This window comes from Accipiter gentilis, chromosome 19, assembly GCF_929443795.1.
Source record: "Accipiter gentilis chromosome 19, bAccGen1.1, whole genome shotgun sequence".
Taxonomy (NCBI): Eukaryota; Metazoa; Chordata; class Aves; order Accipitriformes; family Accipitridae; genus Astur; species Astur gentilis.
Window position 1 is genome coordinate 24,474,557 of NC_064898.1, and position 16,490 is coordinate 24,491,046.

The 16,490-nt window shown below is 44.6% G+C and overlaps 2 protein-coding genes across 3 annotated transcripts in view; both read left to right on the forward strand.

Annotated features, from left to right (window-relative positions):
• Nucleotides 1-1,158: 1,158 nt before the first annotated feature.
• Nucleotides 1,159-4,891, forward strand: KCTD14 (potassium channel tetramerization domain containing 14). The gene is made up of 2 exons (XM_049823216.1): nucleotides 1,159-1,377; nucleotides 4,051-4,891. The coding sequence occupies exons 1-2, from the start codon at nucleotides 1,240-1,242 to the stop codon at nucleotides 4,720-4,722; spliced, it is 810 nt and encodes a 269-aa protein (XP_049679173.1). The 5' UTR covers nucleotides 1,159-1,239; the 3' UTR covers nucleotides 4,723-4,891.
• A 2,396-nt stretch (nucleotides 4,892-7,287) lies between these two features.
• Nucleotides 7,288-16,490, forward strand: part of INTS4 (integrator complex subunit 4) — a 37,590-nt gene continuing 28,387 nt past the window's right edge. Inside the window, exons 1-8 of one of the 2 annotated variants that reach the window (XM_049823632.1) lie at nucleotides 7,288-7,418; nucleotides 8,058-8,252; nucleotides 10,123-10,240; nucleotides 12,248-12,354; nucleotides 12,562-12,747; nucleotides 14,416-14,466; nucleotides 15,115-15,203; nucleotides 15,471-15,591. In XM_049823632.1, the coding sequence (XP_049679589.1) occupies nucleotides 7,365-7,418; nucleotides 8,058-8,252; nucleotides 10,123-10,240; nucleotides 12,248-12,354; nucleotides 12,562-12,747; nucleotides 14,416-14,466; nucleotides 15,115-15,203; nucleotides 15,471-15,591 (921 nt within the window). In that variant the 5' untranslated portion in view covers nucleotides 7,288-7,364. The remainder of the gene's footprint in view (nucleotides 7,419-8,057; nucleotides 8,253-10,122; nucleotides 10,241-12,247; nucleotides 12,355-12,561; nucleotides 12,748-14,415; nucleotides 14,467-15,114; nucleotides 15,204-15,470; nucleotides 15,592-16,490) is intronic. The other variant, XM_049823633.1, reaches the window with a different exon arrangement.

A 16,490-nucleotide genomic window follows, 5' to 3' on the forward strand; every position in this document is an offset into this window, starting at 1 on the left:
TCCCTTTGATTGCTGGTATCAGGAAGCAGCCTGAAATGAAAGAGAATGAGGCAAAGTTGGTAGAGAAAATGAAACCCTTTTATTAGACCAACAGAAACTGGAAAAAAATGGAAAAAAACCTAAGCTAGCTGAAACAGGATCTGACAGACCTGAGAAAGCCTTGTGTGCCCTAAAGCATGGATGTTTTTATCCATCCATATCAGTTGATCTAATAAAAGATATTGTCTCTTATTACAAACATTGACTTACCTCTCTGGACAATCGTGTCCACAGCAATTTTGCCATTGTAATGGAACAAAGACACAGAAGCGATGAGTGGCCTGAAGACAAATTTGAAAGCAACAGTGCACTCAGAAATACCAAGAATAAAACCAAGGAGCCTCTGCAGACCTGTGGTCCAGATCTAGAGAGGTTATTTAGGCTCACTCTGATTTGATCCTCTGCATTTAAAAAATGAACCCAGACATCCTTGTGAGTGTTTCAATGCTGCGAGAAACAGTCCCACTACCACTAAATCTGTGGTGCTCTCTAATTTCAGTACCTGGTGGATACAGGATATGAGAAAACAATGTCATGCAAAGATACTAATCAAGTATTTATGACCAATTGAAAAAACAGTTCAGGCTTAAGGAGAGATTCAGGTTTGGTTTTATTTAACTTGCACAGATTACTCAGTGCCCAGAGATTGTATTGGCAAGGAAGAAACTGCCACCACCTTGGACAGATTGTAGACACCCTGATCCGTCATCGATGGGTATGACAAATGGGATCAATGAGGTGGTTTGGGATAAACGCTCCTTTAAAACAGCAGCACACGGAGGCCAAAAAGCTGTGAAAACATTTACGGGTTCCAATACAACCAGTTCACGAGGCAGAGGCGGTCACACCGGCACACACTGCGGGGCTCCTCGGAGGTGCTCTGGGCAGGGGGCCTCCTTTGGAAAGGATTATTTGGCTCTTAGTCACCGCACAGATAGTATTACAGGAGGTGTGCACTGGCAGCCAGCCCAAGTCCACCCTGCACCTTGCTAGTTGCCAGAAAACTAATGAGCAAATAGTTCCGCTTTCAGGCTGTTCCCTCCCCTCTCCCTACACCTGCAACCTGCACCAGAGCTGTGCCTGGAGCAAAACCAGAGCCTCCGGCGCAGCGGTTGGGTTGGGAGCTTGGAAAAAAACACTGACCCAACCAAGAAAAAAACAAGGGAAAGAGGACTGGAGCACAGCGTGGAGCCATCCTGCATGTGGGGCAGGACCCGAGCACTGAGCAGCAGGTTTTCCCACACTGCTGAGCTGTCAGTTCCCGCGGAGATGAACATTTCATCGGAGCACAAGTCCCTTGGGAAGCAGGTCACCAGTAGCCTGCATACGGTGAACAAGGTATGGGCTCTGGGGCACAATTTCCTCCTGTGGGATAAAGCATCCCCTTTGGGCTACATTAGAGGGGTTTTTTACGCCCATCTGCTATTTTGAAGACACTAGGGCTTGCCCAAGAAGAGGGCTCTAGGTAAAAAGCTGTGCCTGACTCTGACCTGTTTGCACCAGTCTGCTTACAGAAGGGCCACGTCCCTTGCAAGCACACAAGATCTGGCAACAGCAAATAACCAGAGTCATTCTTTTTCTCCTTTGACAAGAGGTGGAATTAATTTAATATTAATTGATCAGATCCCTAAATAAGAGCCTGTTGTGCGTTTTGGGTTTTTTCAACAGTTCTTAGAGTCTCTAATGATGCAAAAGCTGCCCTGTGTTGCAGATATGCAGAATCAGCAGGTGGGAGCAGTAGTTTTTCTAGCTCTAAGGAAAATTAATGGCAATCTCAGAGAAGCAGCCTATTACTAGGCAGAAATCAGTGACGAGATCAGATAATGTTTTCCTTTTCATCTCCTCTGCCCTCAGTCTATTGCTAACCAGTTTGTCTACTCTTTGCTAGCTGTACAGCCTCTCCCCAGACCTTTCTGTCTTTAAAAAACCCAACCTTCTTGTGTTGCACTTTTCAGGTGTAGGTTGCAGAATGCTTCCCCAAGGAGGTTAACTGTTTTGCAGATTAATAAACTGGGGCACAGATATGTGGAATGACTTTCCTAAGTGTCACCTCACTGGCTAATTACAGAGCTGGGAATTAGCTGGTGCCAGTACTCCCAGTCTGCTAGGAACCAGTTTGGTACCAGGCCAAAACTATTAATCAAGATCTGAGATCATAAGGTTAGTTGGGCTACTGCATTAATGAAGAACATGTTACCCTTTGTATTAGTGATAAACAGCATGAAACATCTGACCTGCCACCTGAAAACGGAGCAAAGGCTCAAAGGTGTGAGAGACTACCAAATGATCCCTGCCAGGGAAAGTTGTTGTTATCACTTGCACTAATGGCAAATTTCCTAACTGAGAGGCTTTACTAAAGAAACAGCCTTGGGCTGTGCTCTTCAGTGGGTGGAAATCACCACATAGTCTCAGACAGAATAATTTTTTACATCTCCTTGGCCCTAGTGCAAATGATTGCCCTCGAGATGGAGCCACCCACACTAGGGTAAAGCAATATTCCAGCTGGGTCTTTGGCCTGAATCTTCTGTTGTTTCCCTGGCTTGCCTAGGCTTTGAGCAAATTTCTGCTAAACCTGATAGCTTGCTGCTGTTTAAAGGGAAGGTCTCCCCCTGCTCCGGGTTGTCTGTTCCCAGTCTTTTCTTTTTGCCACCTCTGATGCTTGTTAAATCCTCAGTGAACCTCAGCTCAGTAAGATGAAGGAGAAGCAGAGCTGGCACGAGATGAGCAACAGAAGCACGTAGGTAGGTACGAGGATGGAAAAAGGAGAGGGCAGCAGGAGCTTCCCCTCCTCCTGGTGTGAGCTGTGAGATCAGCTCACGTCATCGCAGGGGTTTGTACTTGTGGGATCCAGCTAAGCACTTAAGTACACGCTTCACTTGAGGCATGTGACTAGCAGCACTGAAGCAGATCCTTGCATGATCAGATCCAAGAAAGAGCAGGTGAGCTCTTGGAAAAAAGGGTTGTTTATCGACTCATGCCTTCCCAATGGCAGGTGTGGTCCCAGCCAGGCATGTGACTTGCATTACAGCAGTGACGGCAGGAGGGAAAATAGCTGTCTCCTTTCTTCCCTCTCCTTGTTCTCTACTGAGTACTATAAAAAATGACTGAGTGTGAAGGGAGGCTGTTAAAACTCTTCAGCACTGAACCATCAGGAAGGGCAGACTGGACACCAGGTCCAGCTTTCTGGGCATTCAGGCCTCCTCCAATGTGTTTCTGATAGCAGTAGTGTTAATGCATGGTGAAATAAAATAAATCCAAACACAAATCCAAACTTTACATTCTTCCTTCTTAAATCCATATCAGTTGCATGAATTATTTCTTTTACTTCCTAGCTAAAGCTGTCATACATTTTTAAAGTGCTTTGCTAAACAGCTTCTGTCCTCCACCTCTGACATGCTGGATTTTCATGTCTTACTTCAGTATTTATAACCAAACCCCCAGACGAGTGGAAGCCAATTCCACCCATTTCTAAAGTTTCAAAGAGCTTTAGTTCCTTCTTTGAAGAGAAAACACCAGCTTGGGTGAGAAGAATGGAGTTGCACAGCTTTGAGCTCTATCCTTGCCCCTCTGCACATGGGGAGGGTGAGAGCTCACAGATGGCTCTCGCTGGAAGGACAGGGCCCAGCAGGGACAATGCTTGTGTGGGACTTAGGAGATTGACACTGACAGCCACCGACAGCTTCCCTGGGCAGGTTGCCTCTTGTCCCTTTTCCCCGCTGGCAAAGCGACACCTTCCTACATCCCAAAGATGTGGTGAGGACTTAGACATTTAGAAATGTCTCTGCTGCTCTGGTTATAAGGGCTGTGTAGACATCCTGCATCTGCTTTTAGCAATAAATGGGGTGGATGTTCTCATCTGTCCCCCAAGACATGGGAGCTTATACTGCTCTTCACACTGTCATTACAATTTCCAGCTGCAATCACGTTTGTTTTTTTTCCCTTGACACTTCCATGTTGATGGCCTCAGACAGGTAATACCCGTGGCTTTTTTTCCCCTTGTGATACTTGCAGTTGTCACCGATCGTGGAGTTAAATGTCGGCGGGGAGATGTATACCACAACACTGAGCACCTTAAAGAAACACCCTGGCTCCAAGCTGGCAGAGATGTTCACCGGCCAGCCCAAACTCAGGACTGACTCTGAAGGGAGGTTCTTCATCGACAGGCCAGGCACCTATTTCAAATACATCTTGGAGTACCTGCGCAGTAACCAAGTGCCGACCCAGTGCATCCAGGACGTCTACAAGGAGGCATTGTTCTACGACATCGAACCTCTAATCAAGCAGCTCGAGGACTCCCCGCAGATCTTCGGGGAGCTCGTGGCGAGGAAGCAGTTTCTGGCTCGTGTGCCCAACTACAGCGAGAACATCGAACTGATGATCCGCATCGCAAGGGCAGAAGCAGTCGCATCCCGCCAGTCCAGTGTCATCGTGTGCGTGGTCAGAACTGAGGAGGACGCGGCCAGATGTCAGGATGCCTTGAACAGCTTGGATATGGATAAAAAATCCGTGGTGAAGTTTGGCCCCTGGAAGGCAGCACCAAGTATTTCTGATCTGTTGGACTGCATTCAAATGGATGTTGAAGAGAAAGGGTATAAAATAGCCTTTCAGCCTCACGTTGCTGAAAAAGGGTTTCGCTTCAAATCCCATGACTTCTTCTACAAGTTCCTGTTCACCTGGTGGTAGCAAAGTGCCACCATCGATGGGGAACAGACAAAAGCAATTATTAAAACAAATCAACTTGGGCTGTGGAGACTAAGCCATGACCAGAGGGACAGGAAGAAATGCATGGGCCAACACATGGATCTCCTTTGGTCATGTGCCAAATTAAAGAGCACTTAAGAGCCACTGTTTACTTGGGCTTTAGGGGATAACTGTACGATTTAAAAGGTAACACAAAAAGGAGGAATTTTACTCTTTCAGTGCTGCTGACTATTAGATAAATTCAGAGGCAGATCTGAGGGTCGAGCCAACCTCACTCAACCCAAGAGAAATGAATAAGCCCAAATACGTCTCGTGGACACATGGAGTTGGTCTCCCAGTGAAACAGGAACAGGTGACATATGTGCAATTCCCGATGGAAACACTGACAGCTGCATTAACACATGCTCAAATTAAATTTGGATCCCTAACAAGAAGGCAAAAGCTCTTTTCCTCACTGTTTTCCATACCAGAACCTAGGTGAAAAAGAAGGATTTCAGGGTCCCCCACTCTCCTCTTGTTCCTCCAGTGGGCAGCCTATTCTCTAGGCAATGTATTTATTACTGTTATTTATTATTTATTCTGAAGGAAAGACAGAGAACCTCAGCTATGGTCCATGATCAACAAAAGGTAAAAACACTATCGCTGATCTGAGGAGTTTATAATCTAAGGACATGCACTCCTCTATCAGACCACACTATTTTAATCTTTTTCTCGTTACATTCATTATTATTACAATACTATTTCTAAATATATAAGCTTCTGGAAGAATAGGGAAACCCCACCTTGGTTTGATGGGAAGGAAGCGCCACTGAAGTGGCAGTCGGGGACCTCAGTGCAAATTCTCCTTTACAGACCATGGGTTGGGTCCTATGTTGTGTTTTAAAATCTTAGTATTCATAAGTTTATTTTTATACTGAAGATGGCTGTTAGCTTGGTTTTAATCACTCTGAAAAACATAATGGCTAATTTGATTATATTTCTTTTATTTCTCAGAACATGGATTTCTTCCAGTTAAGGACAACAATCTCTGTTATGTTAAATAAATAACTTTTAAAAGCTCTTTGAATGATACAGAAGTGCTTTACTTACTTATATCTCCCCCGCCCCCAAATCCTAAAGATCTGAAGTTTTATCTTTATGCTAATGGATTTGAATCATTCCTAATTAAGCTTGGTTTCAGATGTGTTCATCCTAGCACAGATTTCCCCCCAGGGAAAGTCAGGAGTCATGCCACCGACCTCAGGGCAGTTCTGCTGTAGGTGTGAGGGGACTCTTTGAGACCTCTCTCATTTATAACTGTGGTAAGAACTGACACAATCAGTGTCTAAGAAGGCAAAAAGGTTTAGAAAATAGGGTCTATGATTGTATCTATGATCATAACCAACTGGTCAGTGGTGCTTAGCCTAGAAGAAGAGAGACCCAGGAGGGCTACAAATAGACAAAAGACTGCTTTAAGGAGATCAGCTACTCTTCATATGTACTAAAGGTGGAAGAAAGGGTAACTGGCTTAAGTCACAACAAAGGAGATTGAAATTAGATATTAGGAACAAAAATCTGATTATAGGGTTGTTAAAGCCTCAAACCAATCAACTTCCTAAGACTACAGGACTGCTGTCACGAGGAACTTGAATAGTTTTATCAAGGATGGTCTTATAGAACAGCCTAGGCTGGAAGGGACCTCGGAGGATCATCTGGCCCAATCTCTGGTGGGAAAGGGAGGCTGGATGCAATTATCAAGCACCCCGTCCTGTCACATCTCGAAAACCCCCAGCGATGTGGACTCCCCCGCATCGATGGGGAAGTTGTTCCAGTGAATGATGGTTCTCACTGTAAAAAATTTCCCTCTTATACTGAGAGGAAATCTCTCCCGGTGCAACTTGTACCTGTTGCCCCTTGTCTTCTCCATATGTCTCCCTGTGAAGAGAGAGCCCCTGTCCTCTCTGTGGACACCCTTTAAGTACAGGGAACACTGTGCTGAGGACACCCCAGGGAGAAGAGACCCAACTCCTTCCATCTTTCCTCATAGAGCATGTTCTCCAGACCTTCAGTCATCTCCATGGCCCTCCTTCGGACCCTTCAGCCCCTTCCCAAATTGCCTTGTCCCTGAGGTGCCACCAAACTGTGGCCGCCCCTGGCTACCTCTAGCCACGCAGCATCACAGATATAACTGCTGCCTGTGTCTCCTGTCACCTAACTAGACACAGGTCTGTCAGGGGGCTCCTCGGTGTCCCTCTCCTCGAAGGAGACACGTTTGAAGGCCATGCTAAGCTTTCATTGTGTCTAACACAAGCTTGCCTGGAAACGTCAAGCCACACTATTTATATTTTGGCCTTTATATGGTCTAACGTCAAGTACTAACGAAACCGGGGGTATCTGGGGGGGGGGGGGGAAATGAGCGGGGCTGACAGGGCTGGCCCCTCTCGGCGGGGTCTGCCTGTGGGCCGGGCGAGGCCGCAGCCGCCATGTCAGGCCCGCGTTCCCATGGCAACGGGAGGCCGCCTGACCATAGAGCGCGGCCTCCAGCCGGGAAGAGAGGACGCTCTTTCTGCCGCCTCCCTGCGGGCGACTCTGTGGTTTCTCTTCCGGGTGGCGCTTACGGCGGCCGCGGAGGGTCAGGCGGCGGCATGGCGGCTCACCTGAAGAAGCGGGTGTACGAGGAGTTCACCAAGGTGGTCCAGGTAACGTACTGCCACCGGGCCGGGCCTGGCGGGAGGACAGGGACAGCCCCGAGCTCTGTCGTGCGGCGGTTGGCTTTGGCGGAGCTGTGGGAAAAGCCGCTGGTCTAGACGCGGGGCCTAGCCTGGGAGTGCTGCCCGCCGCCTCGGGGCCGGTGCGGTTCGTGAGGGGCTGAGGAGGAGCGGGAGGGGTTGGCCCCGGGCTTAGGGAGGCCGGAGCTGCCTGGAGGGAAGGGGGCTGCCTCAGGGGGTGTGCGGAAGGGGAAGGGTGCTCTTCTCAGGGCGAGGAGGGGGCGACCTGGGGAGGGCCGCCACTGCCGGGCTGCTGCAGGCTGGGGCGTTTGTGTGTGAGAAATCGTGTTTGCCCTGGGGTGGTTGTCTGGGGTTTGGAAGGGGCAGGGTTTGTCCCAAGCTGGAGTGGGGAGAAGCAATGTTTCCCGGGGATCGGGGCTACCTGGACAGGATGGGAGCTGCCCCAGAGAGCTGGGAATGTGTCCCTTCTCAAGATAGCTCACGGGGAGGCCAGTGACTGCTGTGGGGCACAGGAGTTTTCTCTGGCTTGGTGCTGAGACAGTATTCACTCTGAGAAGGAGTCAATCAGGATTTGCTCTGTGTTTCTGAACTGCGTCTCTCTGCCCGCAGCAGCAGCACGAGGACCTGTCCGCTAAGAAGCTGCGGCTGACCAAGCCCAGCAAGTCGGCCGCGCTCCATGTCGACCTGTGCAAAGCCACCTCGCCTGCAGATGCCTTGCAGTACCTGCTCCAGTTTGCCAGGAAGCCCGTGGAAGTGGAGAGCGTGGAAGGGGTTGTCAGGATCCTGCTGGAGCATTATTACAAGGTGCTGAACCTGGGAGCCAAGCGTGCTTCCAGCATCCTCCTTCTGGTCTTGTTTTTTTGGGTTTGGATGTGGCATAGGGAGTCACAGGCTTCTGTGTTGCTGGCTCAGTTGCCTGTGCTGTTGGAACCCCTCAGTGAGGAGAGCGAGTGACTGTAGTCCTTTACCCGAGTGGTTTCTGATCATGTACTTGGTCCCTTTGCTGATGGTTTCAGGAGCCTGTGACAGGGATGTGACTATGTTATCCCTGCAGATGGCCTGCGTGATTAGTCTTAAATTAACTTAACAAGAGGCAAAGACGTGACAAGTTTTCCAGGGAACCTGACTGTCCCAAGCTGGCTTGACTTTATCGGACTCCTTCGAGGCTGATGTTTCCTTACCTTGCTCTTAATTTCCTCTAACAGTGGAGCAACTTTTTAGCTATTTCTTATGCTGCAGACAAAGCACTTTAAAATGACACTTCTGAAAAAATTTTCAACAAAAAACTTGTCAACAAAAAATTCTTAACAGCAAAGTAACAAATAAATAGCAGAAGTAGTATATGCTTTGTAGTATCCAGATATTGATCCTTCACTTGACAATTAGAACTACATTAGAAGGAGGGAGAAAATGCCCTCAGGAGTGGGTGGCTGCTCGTAAGTCAGTAAGGAAAACATTGCAGACATTATTCATAAAGCTTTAAAACGTGCCTTTATAAGTGTCCTTTTTGAAATCATTGATTTAGTCTGTATTTGTGGAGAGGTTTGTCCTCTTGTGAGTAATGGTGAGTAAGCACCAAATGTATTATACTGTAGAAATCTGTGCGTCTTACCACTGGTGTAAGTAGTCAGTAACTGTTGTTCAAGCGCATAATTTCAGGCCTGAAAAGAGAAAATGCTTCTTAGCTCAGTTCAGAAAGAGATTACTCCCACAGGTATCACATTTGTCACTGTGGGGGGTGTGACACTGAAGTCTCTCCTATGCATTGTTGAAAAACGTAGAAGTTATAACCATAATATTTCTGCACCTGCAGAAAGATGTAATATTTGTAAATGTAATATTACTGCATCTCTGTGTTCAGCGTTGCACAATAGCTTTGTAAGATCAAAGTATGAAATTCAGACTTCTTTTTGTCTTTCTATTCTGTACTGGATATCCTTGGCAGTATGATAAAAGAGAGAGCTTCCAGTTATGAACAGAAGTCTTGTTTGTACAAGCCTGTAGAAGACTCAAAATAATAACTCTTTGAAATGCATGAACTTTTAAAATCAATTTAAAATGAATACTAATTTGTGAAGCTTATTTCTGTAATTATCACTTGTGACGGCTTTTGCTATTGCTTAAATGAGCAGTTATGTGCAGCTACCATATGCTTCTATTTTATTTATTTATTTATTAACCTTGCTGTGTTGAGTTTCTTTCTTTTGGAAAAGATTCGCAGGATTCCTCCCCACCATTAAGAGAAACATTTGGTTTTGTATTCCACAGGCCCTGCTGCTTAGCAGAGGTCAAGAGACCATCGGTCTCAGTTAATCTTCAAAAATTCCCCCATTTGTTCATTAAAAACTTGCAAAGATATTAACATTATCAACAGTGAATTTTCTGGTGTCTTGAAAACCTGATTATTTAAACTTTAAATTTTCAACCAATATGAAGGTAATTTTGAGGAATTACGAGTAAAAGAATCATTTTGAAATATACTGGAAGCTTCCAGATAAACATTCTAGTATGCTTAATTTTCTATGGGGTGTGCTGTGGATGTATGGAGGAGGAAGTAGCCTGACAGTAAAATTCAGACCCTTGTGCTGATTTATATATAGGACCTGCCTGTGTGTGGTGTTTTCATGCTCTTCAAGCTGGAACATGAATGGGGGTGTGTGTTGTTTCCTTCCAGGAGAATGATGCCTCTGTAAGATTGAAGATTGCTTCCTTGCTGGGGTTGTTATCGAAGACTGCAGGATTTTCCCCAGACTGCATTATGGATGATGCCATTAACACGCTTCAAAATGAGAGTAAGTCTTGCTTTTCAGGTGATGTTTGAGATCAAGGAGAACCATGTAGTCTTTAAGCATTTAGGACAGTGGAAAGACCCTTACTCTGAAGTGTATAATTGGCAATTGTTGCTCAGAGTATTTATTTTCTGCTTTTGTGAATGGTGACAGACAATACCATGTTCTGAGGAGGAGAAAAATGTTCCTCAGACATGCCTGCTGTATACCTTTGTTTTAAGGGAGTAAAAAGTTTGCTTATGCATCTCCATGTGAGAGCCGTTGCTTCCAAAGTGCTCTGTTTTGGAGGACAGTCTTGCTTAAAGTGGAAGCTCCTTTGGAGTATTTTTCTTATGCTGTGGGCCAGCTCATCAGAGCTAATGCAAGAAGGCATTAATTTATTAGCATTGAATTTGTAATAGGAAAGTATAGGTTGTCCTGTTTGTGGCTTCATTAAAGTCCATTCTTAGTTTCTATGTTATATTCCCAGTTTGTATGTGCTTTACCTGATGCGGTTTAATTTTATTTTAATGTAATTTATAGAGTCATAGAATGGTTTGGGTTGGAGGGGACCTTTAAAAGTCTTTGAGTCCACCCCCACCCCCCACCCCCCCCCAGCCATGGGCAGGGACACCTTCCACTAGAGCAGGTTGCTCAAAGCCCCGTCCAACCTGGTCTGGAACACTTTCAGGGATGGTGCAGCTACAGCCTCTCTGGGCAATCTGTTCCAGTGCCTCACCACCCTCACTGTAAAGAACTTCTTCCTTACCTCTAGTCTAAATCTACCCTCTTTTAGTTTAAAACCATTGTGCTTTGTCCTGTCACTACAGGGCTTTGCAAAACATCTCTCTCCATCTTTCTTATAAGTCCTTTTTACACATTGAAAGGCTGCAATAAGGTCTCTCCAGAGCCTTCTCTTCTCCAGGCTGAACAATCCCAACTCCCTCAGCTTTTCCTCACAGCAGAGGTGTTCCAGCCCTCTGATCGTTTTTGTGGCCCTCCTCTGGACTCGGTCCAACAGGTCCATGTCTGTCTTGTGCTGGGGACCCCACAGTACTAGATGCAGTACTGCAGCTGCAGAATCACCTCCCTTGACTTGCTGGCCATGCTTCTTTTTGAGTGGCCTAGGATACGATTGGCTTTCTGGGCTGCGAGTGCACATTGTCAGCTCATGTCCAATTTTTCATTCACCAGTATCCCCATGTCCTTCTCCTCAGGGCTGTTCTCAATCCATTCATCACCTAGCCTGTATTTGTGCTTAGGATTACCCTGATCCATGTGCAGGACCTTTGCACTTGGCCTTGTTGAACTTCATGAGGTTTGCATGGGCCTTCAAGGTCCCTCTGGATGGCATCCCTTCCCTCTAGCATGTCAACCGCACCACACAGCTTGGTGTTGTTGGCAAACTTGCTGAGGATGCACTTGATCCTGCTGTCTGTATCACTGATGAAGATATTAAATATTATTGGTGCCAGTATGGACCCCTGAGGGACACCACTCATTACTGGTTTCCATTTGGATACTGAGCCATTGACTGTAACTCTTTGGACACAGATATCCAGCCAGTTCCTTACTCACTGAACAGTCCATCCATCAAAGCTCCTATCTCTAACTTAGAGGTAAGGGCGTTGTAGTGGTCCAGGAGAACAGTAGGCTAAATGTGAATGAGCAGTGAAGGTTCACTGTGTACCAGGCTGTAGCAACAGGAGTGTAGCCAGCAGGTCAAGGGAAGAGATTATTCCCCTTTACTCAGCACTGGTTAGACGACATCTGGAATACTGCATCCAGTTTTGGGCTCCTCAGTACCAGATAAGTGCTGGTAAGGTTGAGTGAGTTCAGCAGAAGGCCACTGAGGTGGTTGGGGGCTGGAGTAAGTGATGTTGCAAGGAGAAGCAGAGGGAGCTAGGCGTTTTCTGACCTTGAAAGGAGAAGGTTTCAGGAGGACATTCCAACCTGGATGAGTCTGTCATACTGAGCTTCTCACCAGCTGCAGAAAAGAGGTATGTAGCCTTTCACTGTTTTGTTTTGCAGAGTCTCACCAAGTCCTTGCTCAGCTGCTGGACACCCTGTTGGTGATTGGCACAAAACTCACAGAGAATCCGTCTGTCAGGATGAGACTGGTAGAGGTAGCCTGCAAGGTAAGGCGGCCTCCCTGGGGCAGGAAACTTTTATCACTGCCACAGGAAGAAAATACACAGTCGTTGTTTATATTATTTTAATTTTTCTTAACAAACTGTTACATATTAACATTTTTTAACTGCTAGGAATCTTGGTATGATTAGTTGTTTTGAAGGGGTGAAAAAACAATAAGAATCCAATTATGTCTGTTCTCTTCCATTTCATAGCATCTGACAGACTCTTCCCATGGCGTAAGAAATAAGTGTCTTCAGTTAATTGGCTGTCTTGGACCAGTGGAAAAAGGTGTTGCAAAAGAAGTTGAAAGCCAGGCTGCCAAAGATGTCCAGAAGATAATAGGAGATCATTTTAATGACCAGGACCCTCGTGTTAGGACTGCGGCTATAAAAGCCATGGTAAGTGTTGCTGGTACAGTGGAATAAACTGGGGTTATATAAGGAAGCTGGTAGGGGCCTGCAAACTAATCCAAAGATGTTTAGGTTAGAGATTATTTAATTAACTTACTCCATTTAGCATATCAAAATTACCTGGAAAAATAAACTAGGTCTTGAAATATGAGAGTGATATGAGGTCGTAAGGGTCATTTTAGTGATTCATAACAATTTATTTTTCAGCTATAGCTGAAGAAGCTTTGAAGTTTGTTGACTTTTTCGAGTTTATGTAGGTTCTTTCTTTTAGTGACAAATCTGTTTTTCTTAATTTAGCATTGGTTACCAGAATTACAGTGAGCCACTAGTACTCCAACATGCAATAGAGAGCTGCTTATGATGGAAACCTGTGTGATAAGTCCAGAAATAATTTTGTTCGGTTTTTTTAAACAACATTTATGTTTCGCCGCATGGTCACATTCGTTAGCATTCTCTAACCGTTTATGAGGTTTACTGGTTTTCACGTGGGCTGCAGCGTGGGGACCCTTCAGAAGTTTTTAGCTTTGCAGAAGAGCAAGCAAAGACCATGCACTTGAAAACTTTGCTTAATGTGAGTTGCCTGTGGGTATATGGGTGTACAGCAGTTTCTCTATTACCCTTAAAGTTTATAACAATATCCCTTCTAACATGATGGTCAACAAGGGTATTTGAATTAAAGGTATTTGAATTAATGATATTAAACTCCAGAGAAAAAAGCAGGATGCAACTGAGGAGATCAAATTGCAATTGAATCTGTCTGGGATCTCCCTCTGCTGGAGGCTGCACTCATCCTTCATTTTCATTCCATTCTAATTTTTGTTGGTACAATTTTTTTTTTTTAAAGTCATTCAAGTGACTTTTATGATGGCATTCAGCCAAATCCATAGCAAGATTTATGACTTGAATTTATAATTACAGCACAAAGTAAACTGTCCTTCTGTTGTTTGAAGCGTGGAAATGTCCTGATTGAATTCAGGGTCACTAACCACTTTTAGGGTTCTTGATCATAGTTATCCTTGCTACCATGTTTGTGGGTTTTTTTTCTTTAATTTTATCACTGTCTTGTATTTTGAAGAAATGGATATAGAAAAGCAACTGTTTCTTTTTGACTGTATTCAGCCAGATATTATCCCTTTGTTTATAAGTTAGATTCATGATACTTTCTTATTCCAGATAGAAACAGCATTTAGTAGGATGATTTTTGCTATCCCTCTGGTTCCGTGATTGAAAGATTTACAGGGCATGAAAATTCATTGGCAATGCTACTTTTGGGTCCATGTTTCAGAAATGGCAGTAAACTAATTATTTTGAAGATTCCTGTATCTGTTTTAATTGTTGTCGAATATGGCTAACTCTAAACAATCGTTTGAAGGTTGGGAGAATGGACAGACAGTGTATTTATATAAACTGTATTTTTCTAATCAATCAAAGTATGAATGGCTGTGAAGTTTAAAAAAATTATACTGAAGTCAAGATTATTATTTAAAATACGGTCACGATAATGAAATATTTTAATTATAGCAGCAATCAAGAAATGCAAGCAACTGAGTTTACTGAAAGCAGAAAAATAGTGGCGAAAACATGGTCTGTGTCACTTAAACCTATGGTTATACTTTCTTGTGATTTTTTTTTTTCTTTTTTTTTTTTTCTCTGTAGCTGCAGCTTCATGAAAGAGGATTAAAATTACAGCAGGCTATTTACAGTCAGGTAAAACCTTGTATTAATTCGTATTTATTTTGTACTTGCTTGCATATCTTGGTTTTTTAGATTCTGTGACAATGTGCTTTGAGAGGAGGAGGGCACTGAACAGAGGTGGAATATTTTGCTCTTAGGTTGCTTGTATTTCTTATTGTCCTATGGCAGTAGAAATAAAAACCTATTTTGCATCCATTGTACTTAAATGCAATAAAGCCTATGCTCTGATATATATTGTTTATTGGGTGATGCAGTCATGGGAAGAGTAAGGTATTACATAATTATTGCTGTGATCTAACAGTCTTGGTCTTAAACCCTTGTTTGCTGGAGAGTACACATAAAGCCTGTAAATGTTACATCAGTAAGGTTGTGCAGCTGAAGCCTGTATCAAATTAGTTCTATTACAGATTCACATTTTGTGTTTCCTGCATAGTACAGGCAATTCTGGAGTTTTACAGCATGTGCCCAATTGACTTTATTAGGACTAGTCTACCTGATCAAACTTGGAAATACTAGGTAGTAGAAGGGAAGACTGAATTCATCCTGATTTTTAATCTGTCCTAACTGATTTATGGTAAGGATCCTAAATCCTCTGTGGGAAGTGAATGACAGCTCAGGTGGAGATACTATAGGTATATTGGACTGTGAATCTTCTTTCAGGCCTGCAAGCTGTTGGCAGATGATTATGAGCAAGTGCGCAGTGCTGCAGTTCAGCTAATTTGGGTCCTCAGTCAACTTTACCCTGAAAGGTATGTATTGTATGCAAAGTGACTCGAAGTATTGGCAGAGTAATCGTCCTCATCCTGAGAGTTTTGTGCTAGTAAGTCTCAGGAGTAGCTGTTAGAAAACTGATGTGTACAAATTGCTGATACGTGGTAAGAATGCACTGATCAGGATGAAGTTTTGGTTCCTGGTATTTGTTGCACATCCGTAGGAGTTCAGCATAGTTGTTTCTTACTTGGTGCCATCCAGCATGGCATAAGATCAACAAACTGATTCATGTTTCTCTATGTTAGCATCGTCCCGATTCCTTCTTCTAATGAAGAAATTCGCTTGGTTGATGATGCATTTGGAAAAATTTGTCATATGGTTAGTGATGGTTCCTGGGTTGTTAGAGTACAAGCTGCTAAGTTATTGGTAAGTTGCATTCTTTTCTTCTCTAGCTGAGAATAGTTCATCTTCTGTTACTTTACTTTTCACATATATTTGTGTTGTGGTTTAACCCCAGCCAACAACTAAGCATCACAGAGCTGCTCACTCACTTCCCCCCACGGTGGGATGGGGGAGAGAATCAGAAGAGTTAAAGTGAGAAAACCTGTGGGCTGAGATAAAGGCAGTTTAATAGGTAAAGGAGAAGCCATACACACAAGCAAAGCAAAACCAGGAATCCATTCCCCAGTTCCATGGGCAGCAGGAGTTCAGCCATCCCCAGGACAGCAGGGCTCCATCACACCTAACGGGGACTTGGGAAGACAAACGGCATCACTCCCAGCATCCCCCCTTCCTTCTTCTTTCCCAGCTTTATCTGCCAACCATGATGTCCTATGGTCTGGGATATCCCTTGGGTTGGTTGGGGTCGGCTGTCCCGGCTGTGTCCCCCCCAACTCCTTGTGCCCCCCCAGCCCTCTCGCTGGGGGGAGAAGCAGAAAAGCCCTTGGCTCTGGGTAAGCCCTGCTCAGCAGGAAGGCAAATATCTCTGGTTTATCAACACATTTTTCAGCCCAAATCCAAAACATAACTCCATACTAACTACTGTGAAGAAAATTAACTCTATCCCAGTGAAAACCAGCACAACTTGAAAAGAAATGGGAGGATGTTTAAAAACTGTACAGGTAAATTTCTTCCAAAATTCTGAGAAGAAAGAAATGGGAGGGGTTGAGGAAACGCAACAGTTTCTCAGCAGCACTATGCACTGACTCTTTCCTTCAGAGTAGAGGGTTGGGTATCCAAGAAGAAAACCAAGTACTTGTCATAATTCCTTCCCTCTACTTCTCCAGCACAGGACATGTAAACCAACTGAACTCAAGAAAGACCTT